The sequence below is a fragment of the Pongo abelii genome, chromosome 10 (genome assembly GCF_028885655.2).
Source record: "Pongo abelii isolate AG06213 chromosome 10, NHGRI_mPonAbe1-v2.0_pri, whole genome shotgun sequence".
Lineage (NCBI taxonomy): Eukaryota > Metazoa > Chordata > Mammalia > Primates > Hominidae > Pongo > Pongo abelii.
This window is the reverse complement of record NC_071995.2, coordinates 68,319,675-68,342,569: the sequence shown is the minus strand read 5'-3', so window position 1 is coordinate 68,342,569 and position 22,895 is coordinate 68,319,675. Positions and strand designations below refer to the sequence as shown.

The window sequence follows — 22,895 nt, the reverse complement described above, 5'->3', positions numbered from 1 at the left end:
TGATACAAGAATTGAGAACCAATGACCTAACCTAATTAACAATCAGCTCTAATTTTTTCATCCTTGCAAAAACAGTAGCTATAGTAACGATGATAAAAACAATAGCAGTAAACTAGTACAACTACCACCATGTATCAAATACCCAACATGTGCCAAGCACTGTACTCAGCATGTGTGTGTGTATATAAACATATATGAAATCTCATTTAATCTTCATAAAAACTTAGAGGAAAATCTCACCTCAATTTTACAAAAGAGGAAACAGGCATGAAAAAGAAAATTGTAGAAGGTCAAAGCATAAATAACAGCAACAGGAGTTAAATTCAAATTCACGATACAAAGGCTATAGCTTTCTACTATATACTACATATCTTAAAAAGCAGGTAACATATACAATAGCTCAAGCACTATTTTTAATTAATGTGATTATTTAACTAGAAGGTTAACTCATAAATATGCCTTCTGAAAACACAATAGTCACATAAATTGGAACTGTTAAAATAAATCAAATACAAAATACAGTATGTGGACTTGGTCTGAGAGGTAAAGACATTTACCACTGAGAAACATCTAAAAAAAAAAAAAAAGATTTAATTTCTTATGTGGATCTTATTTGGTGTTGTCTGTTAGGGGACATCTGTTTTTGTTTTTTTTTTCGAGACGGAGTCTCGCTCTGTCGCCCAGGCTGGAGTGCAGTGGCGCGATCTCGGCTCACTGCAAGCTCTGCCTCCCAGGTTCACGCCATTCTCCTGCCTCAGCCTCCCGAGTAGTTGGGACTACAGGAACCCTCCACCACGCCCAGCTAATTTTTTTTTTTTATTTTCAGTAGAAACGGGGTTTCTCTGTTAGCCAGGATGGTCTTGATCTCCTGACCTCATGATCCACCCGCCTCAGCCTCCCAAAGTGCTGGGATTACAGGTGTGAGCCACAGCGCCCAGCCTTTTTTTGAGTTGTATACGAAATTTTGGGATGTAAAAATTTTTGTGATAAATATCTGGTAGGCATTTTACATTGTCTTCTTAAAATGTTTTACCTTTTTAAATAATCATGTTAGTAAAGCAGATTCAAAACTACAAACAAACAAAAAAACAAACTGACAACTAAAAAATTGTCCAAAGAACTGTCAGAAACATTTTTCTACTGTTTAAATTTATTTAAAACAAACAAATTTAACTCTTTAATTTATAATCCTAGAATCATTGATGGAAAATATATCAGAAAAATCATGGAGTTGTGAAATCAGATAATGTGGGTTATATTCTCTACTACGCAGACTAAATAAACACAAGGTACTAAACACAAGTATGAAATATGCATGGACACTGATGAAAATTTTGCACATGGGACAGTTAGAAAGGCGTTTAAGTGAGGAAAAGTTGCAAAACCAAAATAAAATAATCAACATTTCTCCATAGCCGATTTCTCCCCAATATTTAGCAAAATAGTCACAGAAATAGTCATGGTTAATGCCTGTAATTTTCTTTCTTAAAATTACTTGCAAATAAACATTCAGATGTATTTCCTGCAACTAGTCCAAGTGTAAAAAGCCTGTTTATATACTGCTTTTAGAAAAATCTCATCCTTGCTTAAAGTTACAAAAATATAAAAATATATGACTGGGGTTGCAAGAGAGTATCTTTATTTTACAAAGCAGTAGACACAAAAAATATTTCAAATGTTACCAAGGCTTATGCAAAATTACAAAATCTCTTACCAAATTCAATAACGTAACTATCAGTGAAACCAATTGTTTGGGACACTCTTCTAAGAGTGTCAAGCCAAGGAGATGGAACGAAAGAGTTGGCAAATATGTGGCACATTACTGGAATTGGATGTATTGGTACTCATAAACAGATAAAAGAGGACACTTCTTTTTTCAAGTTTAGATGTATACATTTGCACATGGAAAAAAATATACCTTAGCTACTTTCCTCCAGTTAAGACAGTCAAAGAAGTAATATGTTCCCCTCTCATAGGTATTGGTTTTCATTGTTGGCTCCATGCCTGGTGCCCTGGTAATCCATACTCGTTCTTCTTTGTGGTATCTCCAATCACGGTTAAAACTTCAATTTTTAAAAGAAAAGATAATTAACTTTTTCCTGTGGCTTACATCAAACATGTTCTACATTTTGTAAAGCTTTCCTCAGGAAAAAAAAAAAAAAAATTACACATAAAATAAATATGAATGCTTCCTACTCATTTATTGTAAGTTATTAAATACAACCGTATTGAAATAAATATAGAAAAATTATTTCTTAATTTGTCCAGAAGGCACACTAATTAGTACACACACTTTTATTTAACTAAAGAAACTTTTTATACAAACAAGGATTTAAAAAGTTTTATAAGCAATGTGATAAAAACATAGGCAGACCAAATAAAGACACAATGTGTTACAAAAACTTCACTTCTCTCTTGCTCTTCTTAACACTCAAAAGAAATTGAGGTATCTCCAACTATTTGCATTATTTGATAAGGAACTAAATACAAAGTGTATTTGAATTAATTATGTAAATTCCACATAATTTTTTAAGTATCTTGAAAATGGAGCATTTTGAAAAATTATACTGAATATATTTATTTTTTATTCAAATTTCAGATTCTAAATTCTCAAAAGCTAAGAGAAAATCCATTACAATTCATAAAAGAATCGATGAGAATTTACATTACTTGTAAACTGAGGAAGTAACATCCAGAGGAGGTAATGTCCCACAAAAGAAACCTCTATGTAAAGAAATGCTTTCCTACCAACGTCATGAGGTAGTTTTTAAGACATAAATAAAATACGAAAACAGAACTGCCAGTGATAGATGAATGAGTGTCTGAATGTATTTATTTACTTATGAACAATTAAAAGGAACAACAGGTAATAATCTCTATTCTCACAAAAATGAAGGGAAAACATAAGGGAAAATCCTCTCAAGTTGTGAAATGAAACGGAACAATTCATTATCAACATAGTGAATTTTATACTTTAAACTATTTGATTCAAAGCCATTTATAGAAATGTTATTAGAAATGTTATGAAATACTTAAATTTGTGAAAAGGTCTCCCAATCATAAGGTCATAAATAATTACTAATAATTTACTCTATAGTAAACATGATAAATATAATTGTCTATTGATAACAAAATGTGTTGCCAACTGTACATTTGAGTAATGACAGAAAACTTAATTTTAGAGCATCAGGTAAATACAGAACTGCTCAGGGAAAAAAAAATCAATGAACCAATTTCTTTACATTAATATTTGTTTAAATTGGCCAATAGACTGCTGATAATGAAAATGTGGACTTTAATCAGCACTTCAAAACATACAACAAACATGCACAGTGCCTTGCTTATAAGTAATAATGTTTATGAAATGATGAAATTCAGTATCTAATTATTTATACATATGGTTCCACAAGGAATAAAAACCACAGTCATGAATATCATATAATTCACATATTTACAAAAATTAGATTCACCAAATCCATGAGTTATGTCAATTCTGTCTTCTTACAAATCTGGCATTTATTAATTATTTTTAGAGACAGGGTCTTGCACTGTCAGCCACACTAGAGTGCAATGGCACAATCATAGCTCACTGAAACCTCAAACTCCTGGGCTCAAGCGATCCTCCTGCTGTAGCCTCCCAAGTAGCTAGGACTATATAGATTTGTGCCACCACACCTAGCTAATATTTTTCTTTATTTTTTGTAGAAATATAGTTTGCTATGTTGCCCAGGCTGTCCCTAACTTCTGGCCTCAAGTGATCTGTCCACCTCAGCCTCCCAAAGTGCTGGGATTACAAATGTGAACCACTGCACCCAGCTTCAGCATTAAGTTTGAAATTCTTTTTATGTATATAGATTATGAAGCCATGGTTAAGATACGGTTTTAATCTAAATTAAATTCACTTGGATAATGTAAAAATAAATTTCTTGATGGAGAAATAGTTCCATTTAAAGATAGCCATCATCACTTAAAGAAAGATGTTTTCAGCATAGTCAAGATCCACTATAATACAAAAGTGATTAAAATACTTTGAACATACAGCTCCACTGCAGCTAAAAGTTGTAATACGTCTCCTCCGTTCATGTAATAGAGATAGAAAAGAAGGTCTTCACCATATCGGCCAAGTTTTATTGCAGCCAGCTGAAAAAGAAAAATAACTTATTCTGAAATATAAAACAAATCTGCAAATCCTAATATATAGTTGCTACTACTAAAGTAAAAATGGAGAGAGAAACAGAAACTCCCCACTTTGTAGCAGATAACTGTTATTACATGATTACACAGATAGGTAGTTACGATTCTAAAAGGGAATTTCCTCATTTAAATGACTGAAGTCATTTAAACAATTATTTCTGATACATCTATTTGATATGCTGATTGGAAGAAAAGCTCAATAAAAACTTCCAAGCAAGATCCACTAAAAGGATTTAATACCCAATGGGGAAACGATCCTAACAATAGCACTGTGCTCAGAGATCTAGAACTTGTATTCAAGTCCTGGTTTTATTACTCATTAATATGACCGTGTCCTAGTTATTTAACATGTCTTAGCTTTACTTGTCAAATGTGGACAATGACACCTATGAGGGTTACTAAGAAAGTAAATAAAATGAGTGAAGGTAAATGAAAGCACCTTGTAGAGTGCCAAATATACAGATGGCTTATAAAAAATGTTAAACTGAATCTATATCTGACAATGATTCACAAGTCAGTTGTATGTTTTCAGCAAATCACAGATGATGAATACAAAAATCATACAGAAATGGCTTTTTAGTTTGTTTAAATAGATGCCTGAAAGATGATTGCTTTACATTTCTCTCCCCAAGGTAGAAACATAACTGCCTACCAAAATGTAAAACATAGGTTCAACAGTCTCAAATTTTCACATTTAAATAAACCTTAAAAGTGTCCCAAAACAACATTTTTATCTCGTCATTTGATCCTATATCGAAATACTTATTTGGTTATTACACATTCTCTGAATGTAATTTTTCTCTCCATTCATGTTATCCCTATTCAGGCGGCAGCCCCAATGTGACAAATTCTCCTAAATTAGTATTTCGCAAATTGGCAATAAGAGAAGGTTCTGGAACACTTCAGTAATTGGAGCAAAAAAGCTCTATAGTGGAGATGGGAGCAAATCACACGATCTGCAAATAGAAAATAGGAGACCTCTCCATCTCGTACTTCTTGCCTTCCTTCTACTCAAGTATTAGAAGACACTGAGAAAGGTATCCCTTTACTTGCCTGTCCACAACATCAACATCCACTTGACCACAGAACTGTAAGGCACACTCAGAATGCTGTTGTATATATACACATACACATAGATATTTATACACAAATATATATAAAAAAAATATTTTTTCACTAAATTGTAGTTTCCCAAGGCTAAAATTTAGATATCATTGTGAATATTTTTTGGTAATAGAAACAAATTCTCAGTTCTTCTAAAGCAAAAAGTGCCACCATTTTCTTTCTTAGATTGAAAAAAGAGAGATTAAGCTGTAATCTGTTGTTAATAATTACTTTAGAATTAGAATTTTAGGTGATTTAAAAAATGGAAATGAAAAAATACAGAGAAAAGTCAAAGGTCATAAATAGTTTTTAAAGATACAGACCATCTCATTAAAAACACTGTATCTGTAATACTTGTAAAGAAAATCTTTTTACTGGTAAGGTCATAAAATAAGATTATCAGAAGGAAATTTATCAAATGTTCCAATCTAGTTTATTCCCATCAACTGCGGTTATGGTTGTAACCTGTTGTTAAATATAAGAATTTTTATTTTTTACCAGTCCTAACATTTAGCACTTAACAAGTTAACATGGACATATGAAAGCATATCCCTGAGACCATTACTAATTATTTCAAAAATAATATGCTGCCTGAACTGAAAAACATGTGAAAAATAGATAAATTCATGCTGACTGAGTAGAATAATAAACTACACTCACCTTATCCCTAATGTGAATGTTCGTTAAGTACTCAGATGGAACATGGAAGTCTGGATAATAAAATGAAAAAAGCCTTATTAACTGATTCTCAGTTGTAAATTTCTTTTTAAAAGGTCTAAACACAAATAGATTCTCCTACCTATGTCTTGAGGTCGACAAGGTGAAGATGCCCAGGGTGACGCAAATTTGGGGTAGAGATTTCTGAATAAGGAGAAAAGAAAACATTTTGAAAACCAGAAAAACAGATTTCTAATTTTATTTCAGGAAAAACAAAGACTCCAAATGTAAAACGACCACCTTTACTTCTAATTCCCTTACTTGGGTTTACTGGCTTATACAGAAGCAAATGAAGATTGTGTGTGTGTGTGTGTGTCTGTAAAATATGATAGGACTCCTCCCCTCAGTATTCTTGCAATACAGTATAAATAACACAACATATCACAATATACAAAACATATGATTAAAAATTTTCTACTTTTACTTGATTTCAACTCAAGATGCTTTAAATTCTTCAATACCATGCTCCCAATTTAAATTAAATTTTAAATAAATTTTAAATAAGTTTCCCATTTATTTATGTGGCAAGAAGAAAACTGAGTAACTATTTGCAAAATTTTAAATTCATCAAATATTTACTGAGTGCCTATTATATGCCTGGCACTGTTCTAGGAGCTTACGACCCATCAGTGAACAAAACAAGATCACTGACAACATGAAACTTACTTTCTGGTTGAGGATGGTGGATTGCAGGGAGGCAGACAAAATCAATTAACAGAATAAATAAATAAACAATGGCCCATGTTAGAGGGGAACTGGGAGGGGAGACTGGATGCATAATTATTAAGTAGGGTGGTCAGTTAGGTTTCATTAAGGTGGTCAGATCTGAATATTTGAAGGCTACAAGGGACATAGTCATATTAATTATCTGGCAGAAGACTCTTCTAGTCTGAGGGAACTGCTAGAGCAACTAAGGCAGGGACATGACTGACACGTCTGAGATAAAACAAGGTGGCCAGTGAAGCTGGAATACAGTGAACAAAGGGAAAAGCTGTTGAGGTGGGGTTAGGGGACAAACAATAATTATGTAAGACCTTGTAGGCCTGTAAAGATTTGGGGTTTCTGGTCAGGCTCGGTGGTTCACACCTGTAATTCCAACACTTTGGAAGGCCAAGGTGGGCAGACCACTTGAAGTGAGGAGTTCGAGACCAACCTGGCCAACATGGTGAAATCCCGTCTCTACTAAAAATACAAAAATTAGCTGGGCATGGTGGCACATGCCTGCAATCCCAGCTACTCAGGAGAATCGCTTGGACCTGGGAGGCGGAGGTTGTAATGACCCGAGATTGCATCACTGCACTCCAGCCTGGGCAACAAGGGCAAGACTCTGTCTCAAAAAAAAAAAAAAAAAAAAAAAAAAAAAGATTTGGGGGTTTTTAATCATAATGAAACCACAAACATTTACTGGGTGTTGAGCAGAGGAGTAATTTATTAAAAAAGGATTGTCTTGGCTGTTATATGAAGAGATTGTATGGGAAGGGGTATAAGGACAATCAGGGACCCCCAGTGACTGGCTAATGGAGTATTCAGGCAAGAGAGAATGATTCAAACAAGGGTGGTAGCAGTTAAAAGTAGTGAGCTTTGGTTAGATTCTGTATATATTTTGGGAAAAGCCTGATTAAGAGGAGTTAAGAATAATGTCAAGTTTCTGGAAGTACAGAGTTACCACTAACTGAGATTGGAAAGGCTGTAGACAGAATAAGTTAGGGGGTGATCATTCAAGAAATATTTAATTGGCAATTGAATGTAGAAATCTCAAACTCAGAAGTGTGGAATGGAAACATATGTTTGGGATTCCTCAATATATATGGTATTTAAAACAATAAGACTAGAAAAGATCATCAAGGATGTAAATGCAGAGAAGAGGAATGACACAGAGGTCAAGAAGAAAAGGAGGAGGTACCAGCAAAGGAAACTGAAAAAGACCAACCAGTGAAGATGAGGTAAAAATGGTGCTCTCAAATTCAAGTACAAGAATATGTATCAAGGAGCAAGAGTTCCTCCAAGTGACCACTGAATTTAATAACATGAAGGTCATTTGGTGACCTTTATAAAAGCAGCTTTAGTGAAGTGGCAGGGACAAAATCCTGACTGAAATGGACTTACCAGAGAATGGGAGAAGACCAAGTTGGAGAAATGAAGATGACTCTTTGAAAAGTTTCGCTTCAAAGGGAAATAAAGAAATGGGAAAGTAACTTACAGAGGAGGTTAGATCAAAGGAAGATTTTCTTCTAAAATGAGAGAAGTAAAAATGTATTTCTATGTCGATGAAAATGACCCAACAAAGTGTGAAAATCTGTTGTAAGTAGAACGCATGGGTCAATTATGGTAATAGGGTGGAAAACAAGAATAACGTAGGTGTAGGTGGCTGTAGGTAGTCAGATTTGTTGGCTAGACTGTGCTAAATGTGCTCTTCTAATTGCTTCCATCTTTCTTAGTACAGTAAAAGTGAAAAGCAAGATCATCATTTGATAGTAAGAATAAGGAGAAAAGGTATTAGGGGCATGCAGAAGTGTACGATAGTTGCATAAGAGAGCAAAAGAGTAAATGGACTAAGCATGCAAGGTATAATTACCAATGGTAGAATTAAGAGCCTACTTTTGAGGCTCCTGGGCATGAAAATAAAGGAAGACCAGGCAGTGATATCATGTGTTTTTCTCTAGCAGAGCTCAGTAGCACAGGTCAGGAATGAAATAGGCAGAAAGAATCGGTACTGTAGCTTTGGCCATGCAAGTATAACAACATGAGAAAATGGCAAAGTAGTCATGGGATATGTAAATGAACAATTATGACTGACCACAGAATTTCATGGGTAAGAAGGGAGTTGATCACAGGGGAAGAGAGACGGGGATCTGGAAGAACAGTTAAAATACCGAAGAATCAATAGATTGAAGGTCCCAATGGAGTGAAATGATTACAGGAATCACAGAAGAGAAATAGAAAATAGAAAGTGGAAGTTGGAAAGCATGCGAGCTCAGATTTTAAAATTGAGAGACTGCAGTTACTAACAATGACTAGGTCAAAGGGATAACTAAAGGAATGGCTGAAGTATACTACAGGACAAAAATTCCTGGAGGATAGAAATTCAAGGAGCTGAGATTTCAGGATGCTGGAAGGTGTGTGTGTATAAATATATACACACACACACACACACACATATATACATACACACACACACACATATATACATGCACGTGCACACATACACACACACACACATAAAATGCCAAATTATAAAAGGAATACTGCAGAGTGACAGTGATCTAAGAGCTAACATGAATGGGAATGACCCAGAGAATCAGCAGATTACAATGAGTAGCAGTAGGTGAGATAATTTGATGACATGATATTAAAAACTGGAAGTCTGAAGAGGTATTATATACAGACATGGAAAAACAGAAAAAACTTACTCAGGAGAGTTCAGATTGAGGCCTAATGTTGTTAAGTCACTTCCCAATGCAAGATGTACCATTCCTGGGTCTGTCTCTGCTGCCCTGATAAATGTTAACAGGCCAATCATTCCAAACTGGTCCGTCACCATCCCTTGAGGAATGTTAGTAACCCGACCTGGGTAGGAAAAACAGTTGCTTTTATTTTCAAGAAAAAGTTAAAAAAAAAAAAAAAAAGCATTCTATAATATCTTTGACATAGATTTCTAGAGTCCCACCATCAGGTAACACCTGGATCCCTTTTTTCTGCTGGTTATTATTTTGTGTTGTTGAACTTTTATCTCCAGGGAATTTGGGTCCATCTGTACTTGAAGTTGTCTTGCCAGATGTATTCAAATTCTAGCATGAAAAAAATTAAATGTGACATTAAAATTTGTTAAGTATACAAATTCAAGTTCACATATTAATACCTTGCTATTTATTCTTTATTACATTTAAATTGGTAGTAAATTATTACCTGTTTTTCAAGTTCTATAGAAAATTGTTTCCATCATTGTTCCATGGTATACAAATAAATCCTATATCATCCACATTTGAGTATTTAAAGAAAAAGAAATCAAGGGAAAATATCTTATTTATCTCAGATCTTCAGTCACAGAAAAAAAAAATCTATCTCTTTCTCAGGTCTTTATGCTTTGGGATACACTTGAAGTTACACTCCTCAATGCTTTCATGTAAAAGAGAAACTAAATATAGTATATTACCTAAAATCACTAAAGCTACCTCAAAGATAAGTTAGACATATAAGCTTTAAAACTTTGTACTTATTTTAATTCTTACCAATCTTCTTTATCAATTATTTTAATAATATATAAACTCCCATCACACACAGAGAAAAGCTATTTTCAGTGAAATGTGGAAGAAATAAACATATTTGTTAAGTCAGAAAGAAGAAGCTGAGTTGGCTGAATCAACACAGGTATAAAAATGTGTATAAATTCTTCAAGGAGAAAACTTACTCAAGAAAAACACAGCTCCTTAGAAGGCTATATTATCAAACTTCATGGGATCCAGCTGACAGGGACTACAATAAAAGTCTAAATTAACTCTGAGAAGTTCAACAGAAATTTGCAAACCTATATGAAATAGGAAAAAAATAGGCTATCTTCTAAGTTATAAAGCTTTTCCACATTCTTCAGAAGTTAGATTATTACAGATATCAAGATAAAACAGTTTTGTAATAGTATTTAGTAAGTAACTGTTAATATAAGAGAAATCTGAAGGGAAAAACTACATCACTCACATACACACTTCTCAGTTACTTACAGATTTACTGTCATCATTACTTGATGTTGGATCTTTATAGCTGGAGCCTGGTAATGCTGGAAAATCTTCATTGTGTATTGAGAAGTCCTGGGATTGTTCATTTGCTGGTTTTGTTACCATTCCAACTATGTAATGAAAATAATCCAGAGAATTGCAATTGATATTTATGATATTTTGCTACAGATTATAAAGTTAACTTTCCTCATGATAATACACCAAAAAGTTTCTTTTTTTTTAATGCTATGAAAGCGTACTTCAAAAAATTAGTATCCAGGGTAACAATGAAGAACTAAATTTTCATTTACTGATTAATAACTCAACATACAAAATAATACAAGGGAAATCAACAGTAATCCCGTACATCTAATGTCATGCGTAGGTGCTTAAAAATTTAATTTGATATTGGATTAATTATTAACAATTTTGGTTTAAAAGCTTGTTTTAAATATTTGACTAGATATTATAAATACCAGTTAACTCTCAAATACAAATGAACAAAATAAAATTTAAAAGAATATGTCAGTATTCTACTTGAAAGTGACTTACAGAGTGAGCAAATTGCAATCAATTATAAAACAACTCCATATTATTTCAGATTTTCTTGGACTCCATGTTACAGATGTAAAACATGCAAGAACTGGGAAATAATCCTCCCACTATACTTGGCATTAGTCGGGCCCTTATTGGAGAACAATATCCAGTTTGGGGCTCCACAATTCAAGAACGATATGGAGAAACTAGAGATGGTCCAAGGAGAGCAACGGGAATGATTAAAGGGATGAAAAAATGGACCTATGAGGAAAGGTTAAAAACATTAGAGTCTGAACTGAGAATGAAGTAGCTAGGTACTCAACTTCCAGGGCAGATCATTTTTTTTTTATTTTGGGGAGACTAATTTGGAAACTTTAGAATATAAACAATAAATTTTTCCCTTCTTCATATACTGTTATTTGTATTCATATCTGAATGGCACAGAAATCCTTGGTTGAAAATGTGATCAAATATTAATTCTATCTTAAAATAATGGATGAACTGATTCTTTTAAATTCACCGTTTTGTTACTGGTCTCTATCAGGTTTTCCCAAAAGAAAAAACCTATGTGATAAAAATAGTATAGCTACATTGCTGTCACAGAATTTTCATATCTACATTGTTACAATGTTATTGCGTATGTTTCCCCTCCTTTATTTCCATTTATCCCTGATTAGCCAAATCTCTTATCTATTAGAGACAGTGAAAAAGGGTGATGAAGGACATTAATGGAGACCAAGAGTCTGCATAAGCTATACATGACCCATGAGCAATGGTTTTCAACAGGGGGCAATTTTTTTCCCCAGGTGACATCTGCCAATGTCTGAAAACATTTGTGTCTGTCACAATAGAGGCTATGGGGGTTAGAAACAGAGAATGCTACTGGCATCTTGTAGGCCAAGGCCAGGAATGTTGCTTAACATTCTATAAAAACACAATAGCCCACCATATCTCCTCTCTACAAAGAATTACCTGGCCCAAATGTCAACAGTGTGGAGGTTGAGAAAAACCTTGGCCCAGAAAAACATCTTCAATGTATAGTCAGTCATTATTAATCACCAGGAATATATTATTTTGAAAAAATGTGTGATCAATTAAGGAGAGAAAAGGCAGACCACAAAATAAAACACTTAAGGTAAACTAAGGCAGGGATAACAGAAGAAAATAACTTCTGCATACCAATGAGGACTTCCTCTTGGGTTTTTGTACAAAGTTTTCTCATTTAACTTTGATACCATGGTATTCTGGGAAGAAAAATCACTTCTAATATATCAATTCTGAAAAAATTACACTAACCTGATTAGAAAATGCAAACATACATGTGTAAACACACAAGCATACGTATATGTACATGTAAATGCATGTGTGCATGCACATACCATGGAAACTTTCTACTGGCCATCATTAAAAAGCTTAATTACCATAAGGAGCTCTTCCAGCCAAGGGGTTTATTAATGGAGTTGGGTTACCACTTCCTTCCCTTCTGTTTCGGTCTGCTAATGCTGGGAAATCTGAAAGGTCCAATCCTGTCACATTTTCACTTCCATCTAAATAACAAGAAAGAACACTGGTTATTGATTCTACAAATATTTTTAAGAGATTATAAAAACCAACCATAATATAATTCAAAGTGATTGTGCCTTCTTCCTAAATAATGCACAGCACTGTACTAGGTGTACGTAGGTGCTCAAAACATACTTGCAGATTGATTTCATGTCAAAGAATTTTATGAACAATTTAGCAAAGCAATATGCAACCAGCATAATAGAAATCCCAAATCCTAGAGATGTAACAAAGAGAATAAAAAGCATATATTTCCCCCATGGAAGATGGTAACCTAAAATTATAGCTTGTGAGCTAACAAGAGGGAGATTGTTACGATATAACTTGTCTTTTCATTATGCTCAGATGGAGGTTATATCTAGAATGCTTGAAGCTTCGGTTACACACAAATGGTGACAATGATAGTGCCTCCTGCAAATGGGCAGAAAGATAGCTGAGGCACAGGCAGTGAAGCAAAAGCCCTGAGGACTTCCACCTGTAATTGACCGCTTTCATATACAAACGTGTGTGCATGCGCATGTGCGCATTTTGAGGGTGGGGTACAACAGGGTGGCAGTAGGGTTCCCATATATGGCAAATGGGTAGGAAATATAGAAATATGATACAAAGCCCAGAAGTTTATATTACCTATTACACAGTAGGCGCTCAATAAATATATATAGAATAAATTAAAGGTATTTTTGTTCATTTTAAGTTAAAATAATCAGCTGGCTTCCTTTAAAAATTAAAATTTAACCCAACTTCTCTACTTTGTCTATTTTAATCATCTCAATTTCTTAACTTTTTAGTATTCTTATAACCTTGGGTTCTTAATTTTCGAAGAAAACTTTCTACCGTCCTTTTAGTCTGTGCTATAGCTTTTCTTTAATTTTTGTTTTACCATTTTCAATTTATTTTGCCACTTCCCAATTAATTTTTAGTTTTCTCCACATTTCACAACTGTAAGAATCTCAAACAGTAACTGTTATCTCAAGATTACTTTGTTGACAGAAAAACAATAGACACAATTAATTTATTAACATTCAAAGACAGTTGACAATTTCAAATTACAAGGGTAAAGGATAAATCATTCATATCTGCTGTTTACAAAAACTGCAGTTTATAAATTTATTTCTGCAGCTTAAGAACTTTGAATAAAAAATTACCACTGAATAAGACAATAGAAATTAAAAATTTATATCCTGTTTCAATTTATAATTTCTCAAATTCTTTGATTATAAATTAGTCATACATTTTGAATATATATTAACTTTTAATACATATCTTTAGGTCCTCCAAGATGGAATTTAAATTTGCCATATATTATTTGAGACTGTGTTTTAACCTAATAAAGTTAATAAACCCCCAATCTATATTTTTATGAAAGAACTGGGAATTTTCCTAGCATAAAATACACTTAGTTAAAACAGAATTTAAAAAATAATTCTTAAGTTTTATAGCACTGTATAAAACCATAATGCAGAATCTAAGATGGCACTGTCAGACATCTTTACTGTTAATTTACGTCACATTTAGAAAAAAACTACAATTAAACTATGATATGCAGATGTAGCCTGATTTCAAAGACATTAAACTATGAAGAAATGTACATTTTAGAAACAATGGAATATAGTATTTCATACTACATCTTGAACACAAGCCACCACTTACAAATGCTAAAATTTGGAATCTTTTTTCAAAGCTTTTAATCTTGTGTGATTAATCTATGCTGCTGAGCATACATTAACATTTAGAAATTAAAAGCTCATAGCTACAAATGACATTTCCTTATTAAATCTTCTCTCTCCTCTACAAATGCTCCATTTCAGTGAGCATTCTTTTACCTTCCACTTCCTTTACATTTAATTCTCTCCAATAATGCTGTTCATTTTTGCTCCTATGATCATAACATCCTTTATTTCCTTTCTCAGGAAAGGGTCTGTAGGGTGGAGAAGGTAAAACCTAAAGCAAAATAGCAACAAAGCTTCCTGTTCTCTTTTATCTGAAGCAGTTGATCAAAGAAATAAACCAAAAGACTGAAGGAATTTTTTACTGTCAAAATCAGAGTTGGTTTTCCATGTAACTAAATTTTATACATAAAACTGGATCAACAATTCATAAAGGTTAAATGCCAACATTAGTATTATTAAAACTATTAAGAAAAAATGTAAGTGTTCCATACAATTTTAAAGGTTCTCTTCAATCTGGATCTCCATAGCCAGAATGTCATACCACCCAACCTAGTCTAAGCTATAGTTCTCACAGTGACAGGGCTGAGGACAGTAAAAGCTATGAAGCAAAATATTTTGAGGCATAAATACGAACTAAGTTAATGTGTAGGCTCTCTCCAGGTGTTAAGGAAATAATCTTGATGTTATAACCCAAATTACTATGTTACCATGCCAAGTAAAAAAAATTTACATCTCTCTCAACTATTCACTGTATTGAATCCTATTCCTATTTTTCACTGAATTAAAATCTACCATCTAACATAATAAAAAATCCTACCGTATTTAAAGACCAGTATGTTGAATTGCTTTATATTTCATAAATCTATCATACTTTTTGTAGGGTACTAGCTCCAGAATAAGCTTACCTGTTCCATTAAAAATGTTACTTGATAAGGAGTTATTCATTCCAAATGCCTGATTCCTGTTCATTCCAAATCCAGACATACTGGGTACATAGAAAATAGTTTTAGATATACAGTAAGAACACTAACTTTCAGATGAAGAAAAACAAAAGTGTATATTTTTGGTCTCTTCATATAAAATAACAATATGTTTCAAAACCAACACTAATATTATTTTTCTGAATCTATTCTTTATCTTTACTTGAAAACTTCTCTAAAGTCCTTCCATGAACAAATGAGAACCAGAACATTTTAGGCAGATTAGTTAAAAAACGAAAACTCAAAAATTTATATATGAACCTTGAGGAAAACAGATTCAGGGCACCATTTTGTGTACTTGAAGAGCCAACTTCCTGGATACCTGAATTACCTAACCTTAAAAATATGCAGGTTAGTGTTAAGATTATTCTTGCTAAATAGTCATTTTTCTTCTTTACTGGTAAAGCTTGCAAATACTACTTTTCATAATAGATCTTCTCTCATACAGTATTCATCTTCCCAACTAGAATATGAACTCCTCATGGACAGAGGAGTTTATGTCATACTCCTCCCATGTTAAACTCCTCTCTGCGTCCTCTGCCCTTTAGTGTTCAGGAAGACATAATAGACATTCAATAAATATGTAGTGACCTGAATTGAATGGTGCGTTTTAAAATTGAATTCAGTGCTCAAAAATACATCATTCTTATCTAAATATAGTTTACCTTTCATATACTTAAAAGAAAACACAGTCTACGGTGTCCCCAACTTTAAATTAACGCACAACTGGTATTTCGTAAATAGTTACAAATGCCTCCCTCCCTTTTTTGTACAAGACTAAGCATGTGAAGAAAAAAAAAAAATAAGGCTGAACTTAGAGCAAGGCCAAATAATTAAGAATGTCACTAGGAATTGTTAATGCAGATTCTATAGTGAAACCACATGTCTTTAACGTCATATATTCTTCTGGTAAAAGGCACTTAGTGTATCAATGTTGTAAGCGGGGTTAATCTGTATGAAGATGACAGGGTTTTTTGGGTTTTGACTAAATCTATAAACCTAAAGTGAAACAATTTTTTGATAAAACATGCAGCTGACAAAACAACAAACACTCTAGAGAAGAGACAGAAAGTTAATGGAAATTTTTGTTTAATAGCATATTAGAATTGCTGATGCTATTACAGGTACCATCAAACATGGAATAAGTGCTCAGAGATGAAAACAATTTATAATAAGTACAATCTGTCAATAGTAGAAATAAGCAGGGTTTTAGAGATCCATGTTACATTGACAATTTAAGCAGTGTATTTTAAAAACAAAATGTGAAAAAATATGGAAAGGTAAAAATTTAAATATACATTCAATGCCCAATACTATGAGAATGCACAAAGATATGATAAAGTTATGATAACGATATAAGGTTAGAAAGCTATCAAGGAGATGAGAATTTTGATAACCCTTCACAAATAACTTTTTTAAAATTTAAAAGAGCAGTAAAATTATAGATATCTAAATAAAAGCAAAACCTGGAGTTTATGGAATGAAGATTAAACAGTAAATATGCTAAACCTATTTTAATTCAGATTTTACTAGATAGAATAAAGTGAATCAAATAGGTATGATGATAACAACTAGATCAAGGTAGTTTTGCCCCTACATTTCTCCATTTAAAAAATGCATATATATACATGTAGGCAATCAAGCTTAAATACTACTTTTGCAAGAATGTGTTATATTTCAGACATAATTCTCATACAAATTACCCAAATAGCTTGAAAATCCTAACAAAATGAGTAACTCCTCTAATTTGCAAAGTATATGCAACAGACAGTACAAAGAGAAGTGGAAAAAGTACAAAAACCCAACTTTTTGTTTTGAATCCCTAAACATGATACGGTTTTCAAATACTATAGATGTGATCTTAAAAAGTCTTTGGCTGGTAAGTCTCCAATGCACAAAACCAAATCTTACTTGAGAAGGTACTCAAAGTATAACTAAAGCAAAGTAGTAATAGTCAAACATGTCTCCAGTTCTATTCATAAACCTAGAACTCTTACCACACAGGTAATCAACTTATTTTATAAAGAGAGGACATATCAACTAAAATTTTCCTGGTGGCGAATCCAAGAACAATCCTTTTCTAACAACGACAACAACAAAAAGTTTTAATGTGCTTTCCAAAATCAACCTGATTTTCAAGAAAACGTATTGTTTTGTGATGGGTAACAGAATCTTTGGACATAAATGCATGATGAAACACATTTATTAGAGAGAAGCCACACCTCAAGAACAAACTGAAAATATGAAAAGGCAAATTTGAGTATACCCAGAAAGACAATTATACACAGTATCATTAAACATCTTACCTGTTCACAGTAAAAGGCTGTCGAGAAGGCTGCTGCTTTGGCATACATATTATGCTTGGCGAGCTTCTGTTGGGGCTACCTAACCCTGAACTGCTCATGCTATTTGTCCTGCTAGGAATTCCAATGCCCTGACCAACCTGGGAGTGGTTCATCATATTCCTAGGATTCATAGGCAAAATACCCCTGAAAAAGAAGTCCATTATACTAAATAAGCTCTCTACAATCACTCATTAAAATTCTCTATAAATAATCAATTGGTCCAACCCTAGAATCTCAAATATACTTTCAAATTGCAGTTCTAATTTTTATTATTTCTTTAGTCATTCTAGCTCTTTGAAAAGAAAAAGTAAACAAACAATAAAGGGCAAATTATAGTGCAACTGATAAAAGGTGGTATCTAAGATGAAAGAACTACTAGTGTGACTGTGACATAAAATATAAATGTATTTCACACACATATTTAGAATAATTTCATTTCAAAGGCATATCGTTCTATCCTCTGCATACTAAATGTATAGTCTATGTCATCTGTTTTACTTTATGCTCATTAGAGCAATGGATGTGTGGCGAGGGAGCAATGATCACAATCATCTGGGGAGGAATTTTAAATTGCACATATTCCTTTGAGGAAGACAGGTGCCTTTTGAAAAAGCTCCCCAGGAAATGATTAACCCTTGATATCCACCCCACTGACAACCAGTATGCGAGCTGCAGTATAAAAACCACTTGTACTGTACTTAACAATTTGCACTGAAATAAAAAGAGCATAGGTATTTTCTTCCTCAGTGAAAGGCACTGAACCAGAAAATCAAATAATTAATTACCTTATTAAAAAACTAAAAGTTTGTTTACTCTACCAAGATACATTTTGAAAAATATTCTGGTCCATCAATAAATACCTGCTTGGAGATGGAGGCGTGTGAAGTGACATTGTTGGTACCCCTGTTGTTGGCGTGACGTGGCTCGGTAACTGAGTGCCTTGTGATAAGCTGCGATTTAACTGAGGGGTATTGTTGCTCATTCCCCTCATTGGAAGGCCTAGTGCACCTAATAAAAAAATTCAGAAGAAGGAAATTCATTGCCATCAGGAATGAAATTGTTATCCATCTTCTGGAGTTGGCAATTTAAGACACTTTTAATGACCTAACATAGTACGCAAATTTTAAATGGATATATTCAATTCACTCCAAATAAACTCTGATTTTAACAAAAAATATGTTCTAGTCTGAAATTTAGTATTATGAATGGATATTTCTTTCATATTCCTATTTTCATATTTTGATTTCATTATAAAGTATGTCAATGACTAACAAGTTACAATATTATGAATGGATATTGCTCTAAAATTTCTTAAAGGCCTATTTGCATATACGTACATGTGTATATACAAATAGGCCATTATGAAATTTTGCAGTCATGTGTTTTTATGTCTTTATTCACAACTGATGTATACAGAAAGACATTTAACCCCGCTTTGCTGAAGTAGCTTTAATTTTATGTGATCCTTTAAAAATATATTTTAGAAAAAGCCAATTTACTATTTATACATATTTCTCAACATTACTATTTTTACAAACCCAACATAAAATGCCAGCAACTGTTAAAAAAACTCAAACTGATACAGCTATAAAAGACAAAATTTTAAAACATTTAAAAAGATGTCAAAATATAATGTCCTTGTATTTATCTAGTACCCCTGGAGCTAGGTGTGGGGATGGACTATACATTCTAATAGGTTTATTTTTTTTTTTTTAAAGACTACTAAGAGTTTTATCATTCTGATATGAAACAAACAAAATCACTGTGGATAAACTTTTTTAAAAAATGTATATTTCCTGAGTTTTTATTCAGATCATAGGAATTATAAATTTTTTAATAATCCAGGATAATTATCATAGACAGCATACTTTTTTTTTCCCCTTTTATGCTTCAAAGTCAAGAAGTACAGCTATCACTTACACTGTCATATCTGTCTACGAATTCCTCCTCCTTTCCTCCATCTTCCTGACCCACACTTTTTAGTGCTTTCTATTTCTAGTCTGCTTCATCAACCAAACTTATTCTGAACTGGAGATTAAATAAAAGTGATAAGATAGAGTGAGAGCTAATCAGTAAATAGATGACTTCAGTGCTGGGGATTTAAGGTGATTTTATCCTTTGGCATAATAACGTTTCACCTTCTAACCTAGGGATACGAGTGGTTAGCGAGTATCTCACTGATCGTTATCTTAAATTTGGCAGCCTGTATCTCAGCTTGTAGCCTAACTGTGCCTCTCAACTGAATGAATTTTAATCCAATCAATCTAATTCAATATAGCTAATATGTTCTATGTATATACTTTTCACTCAGGTTCCATGGAGACCCAAGCTTGGCTCTGCCTTTCTGTAAGATATTTTAAGGGAAATGGCCTAGATTATATGTACACTTTTATGTATGTCTACAGTCACCATAAGTTTTGTGACTATGAGAATGCCACTAGCTGAAGCCACTTTCTTTGAATCTGGGACAAAATAAGGAAGAATAAGGATTAAAAATCAGCTTGCTTAAGATTTCTTCAGAAGAAATCTGTCTTTTCCCTCCCTAAAGCATACCATTTTTCTTTGAGGCTTTCTAGGTGTGCTCCTAACAAACCATCAACATGATACTTTTCACATCATTCTTTCAACAAACATTTAATGAATGCCTACTATGTAACACACATTGTGCTAGCTGCTGGGGATACGGCAGTGAACACAACAGAAAAGGCCCCTACCCTCAGGGAGCTTACATTCTCCTCCCTAAACATGCTGTCCTGAAGTCAGTTATAGCTGCAAATTTTCCTCAGGAATGTGTTTCTCACAGTTACTGACCACCAAGATAATGTCAAACAATTTTAGAGCCGGAAGGGATCTTAAAGATCACCTAGTTCAATGTTCCCATTTTACAGACAGGTAAGGAACCTGAGCTTCATGTAAGTTAACTGACTTCTCCATGGCAACACAAAGAACTAGGACTAGAATTTAGATCTCTTAGCTCCTAATGCTCTTTAATAGCAGCACGACAGGAGCCCAACAGAACTCTCGATTAGCACCCCTGTGAGTGCCTACTAATTTCAACACCTCTAATGTATTTTCCCCCTGCTTTCTTTTTCCCTTTTGAATACATTTCCCTCAACCTTTTTTCTAAATCTCCACGTCTTGCTCTCTTTCATTTTCTTTCTCTCTCATCTTCATACCTATCAGTTTTCTTTCTTCTTGTTTTACTTTTCCTTTACTTTTCACCCTCTCTACAAATTCACCACCATAAACATACACTTTCCAAAAATTAGTGCCCTTTTGGCCCCCTTTTAACAATCGTTAAGCCCTACAAAAGGCTCATTGAGATTTGACTCCTTCAAGTCTCCACATACATATTATTCTATGCTGTATCATAAAAATTTATAATTTCAGGAATATTTTAGAGATTGGAAGTTATCTGACCAGCAAAAAAACAAATTTGGAGAAGAAAACAAGAATGGTAAGGCTATTTGGTCAACTAGGGATTGGCATCCTTGAATTGATTTTAGTGCTAAAACTGGACAGAGACCGTATGGAATAAAGTAACTTACTTTCAGTGTTTAATTTTAGCTTTCTAAAATTAATCTTCAGAAAAACAGCTAATAAATTCAAAAAGTCTAAGTTTAATTTGTCGAAGTAGTATAAAAAGATCAAAAAAGAATACATCACTTCAAATTGGATCATCAACCCCTGAATACTTAATAATTGTTACTTTAAATTTATTTTAAAAACTGAATTTCTTTAAAACATAAAGAATTAATGGCACTGGAAAGGTATATATAAAGATTTGTTTTTTGGAAACTAAATATACTAAGTCATTAACTTTGAGTTGCTTGAGTCAAACTAACACAACTGAATAGGGTCAAGGGGAAAAAAATCTAATCTCTCACTAGTGTAATTAGAAACAATCACAGAAAAATCATCTCTAAAATATTATGCCAAGAATAGGACATACAGCTGAAAAAAAGAAAAAAAAAAAGAAAAATGGGAAGAACTCAAGGAGTTTTTCTTGGCATAAAAAAACTAAAACAGGCAAAAATATAAATATGTATAAATAAGCTTGTATATGAGCAGGTGACTGGAAGGACAGTAAAATTAAAATTTATTGGGCACTTATCAACAAAGCACTATACTACTTCCTCTCACTTCCTTCTTATAATCATCTTATAAAAAAGGTTATCACCTTTTTACAAAGAATAAAAACAAATTTTAAAAAAAGTTTAAATGGTTATAATTGTGAGTCAAATTTTTCTTTCAATCTAACAATTGATAATAACAACACAATATTAGGAGGACTATACAAACACATTCTAAATAGATTCCTACCTCTTATCTGGCAGGGTGTTAGTCAAATTCCTTATTGATCATTTTTCAGAAACCCTTAAATAATATGATCTAAGAAATTATTCCATTAATTATTTCCACTGCACAAACTGATTAACAGCACATCCCTTAAACACTTATGGCAAAATATGTCATTCTTTATTCAATCTTTTGCTAGAAATAAAAAATATTAAGTTACATGAAAAAAATAAAATCATAGCAACTAAATCCCTGAATATTCATACTTAAATAAAGTCCCCTAAAATCTTTATGGGGGCAGGAGAGAGTAGTCCTTAACTGATGCCTTAAAGTGTCCCCTTTTCCATTTGCAAAGCAGCCAGCTTCCTCTAGGAACTCACTGGCATGCCCATACTAAAAACGACAACAGTTCTAAATGGTGCTTTATCTCAATGGCTTCTTACCTTCAACCTGTCTTGCACTTAGCTGGTTAACGATCCCTGTAAAATTATTTCCTTATGCAATTTTCTTCATTAAATTCAAAGTATTTTAGAATAGAAAAGACTCCAGAGATTATCCAAGTAGGTTACAGATAAAGAATTCACACTAGGCATTAAGTGACTTGCTCAAGATCACAAGTAATGAGGCATTAAAGACAATGATTAAATTTCTTGACTCCTATTTCAATGCCTTTTTTGCAACCAATATCATTTCCATTTTTTAATGGTAGTTAATAATGTTTGCATCATTCAGGGAACTTTAATGTCTGGGTCTCCTCTCCAGCAATTGTGATTTTGA

The 22,895-nt window shown here is 33.2% G+C and overlaps 1 protein-coding gene across 4 annotated transcripts in view; it reads right to left on the bottom strand.

The window, feature by feature from the left end:
- CNOT2 (CCR4-NOT transcription complex subunit 2) overlaps nucleotides 1-22,895 on the bottom strand; it is a 109,253-nt gene that overhangs the window by 6,080 nt on the left and 80,278 nt on the right. For 3 of the 4 annotated variants that reach the window (XM_024256270.3, XM_054526505.2, XM_054526506.2), the window contains 11 exons: nucleotides 18,680-18,827; nucleotides 17,781-17,963; nucleotides 15,400-15,479; nucleotides 12,683-12,808; nucleotides 10,731-10,855; nucleotides 9,683-9,803; nucleotides 9,426-9,582; nucleotides 6,098-6,159; nucleotides 5,959-6,008; nucleotides 4,040-4,140; nucleotides 1,919-2,063 (listed from right to left, as the gene is read on the bottom strand). In XM_024256270.3, coding sequence (XP_024112038.1) covers nucleotides 1,919-2,063; nucleotides 4,040-4,140; nucleotides 5,959-6,008; nucleotides 6,098-6,159; nucleotides 9,426-9,582; nucleotides 9,683-9,803; nucleotides 10,731-10,855; nucleotides 12,683-12,808; nucleotides 15,400-15,479; nucleotides 17,781-17,963; nucleotides 18,680-18,827 — 1,298 coding nt within the window. 4 annotated transcript variants of the gene reach the window in all.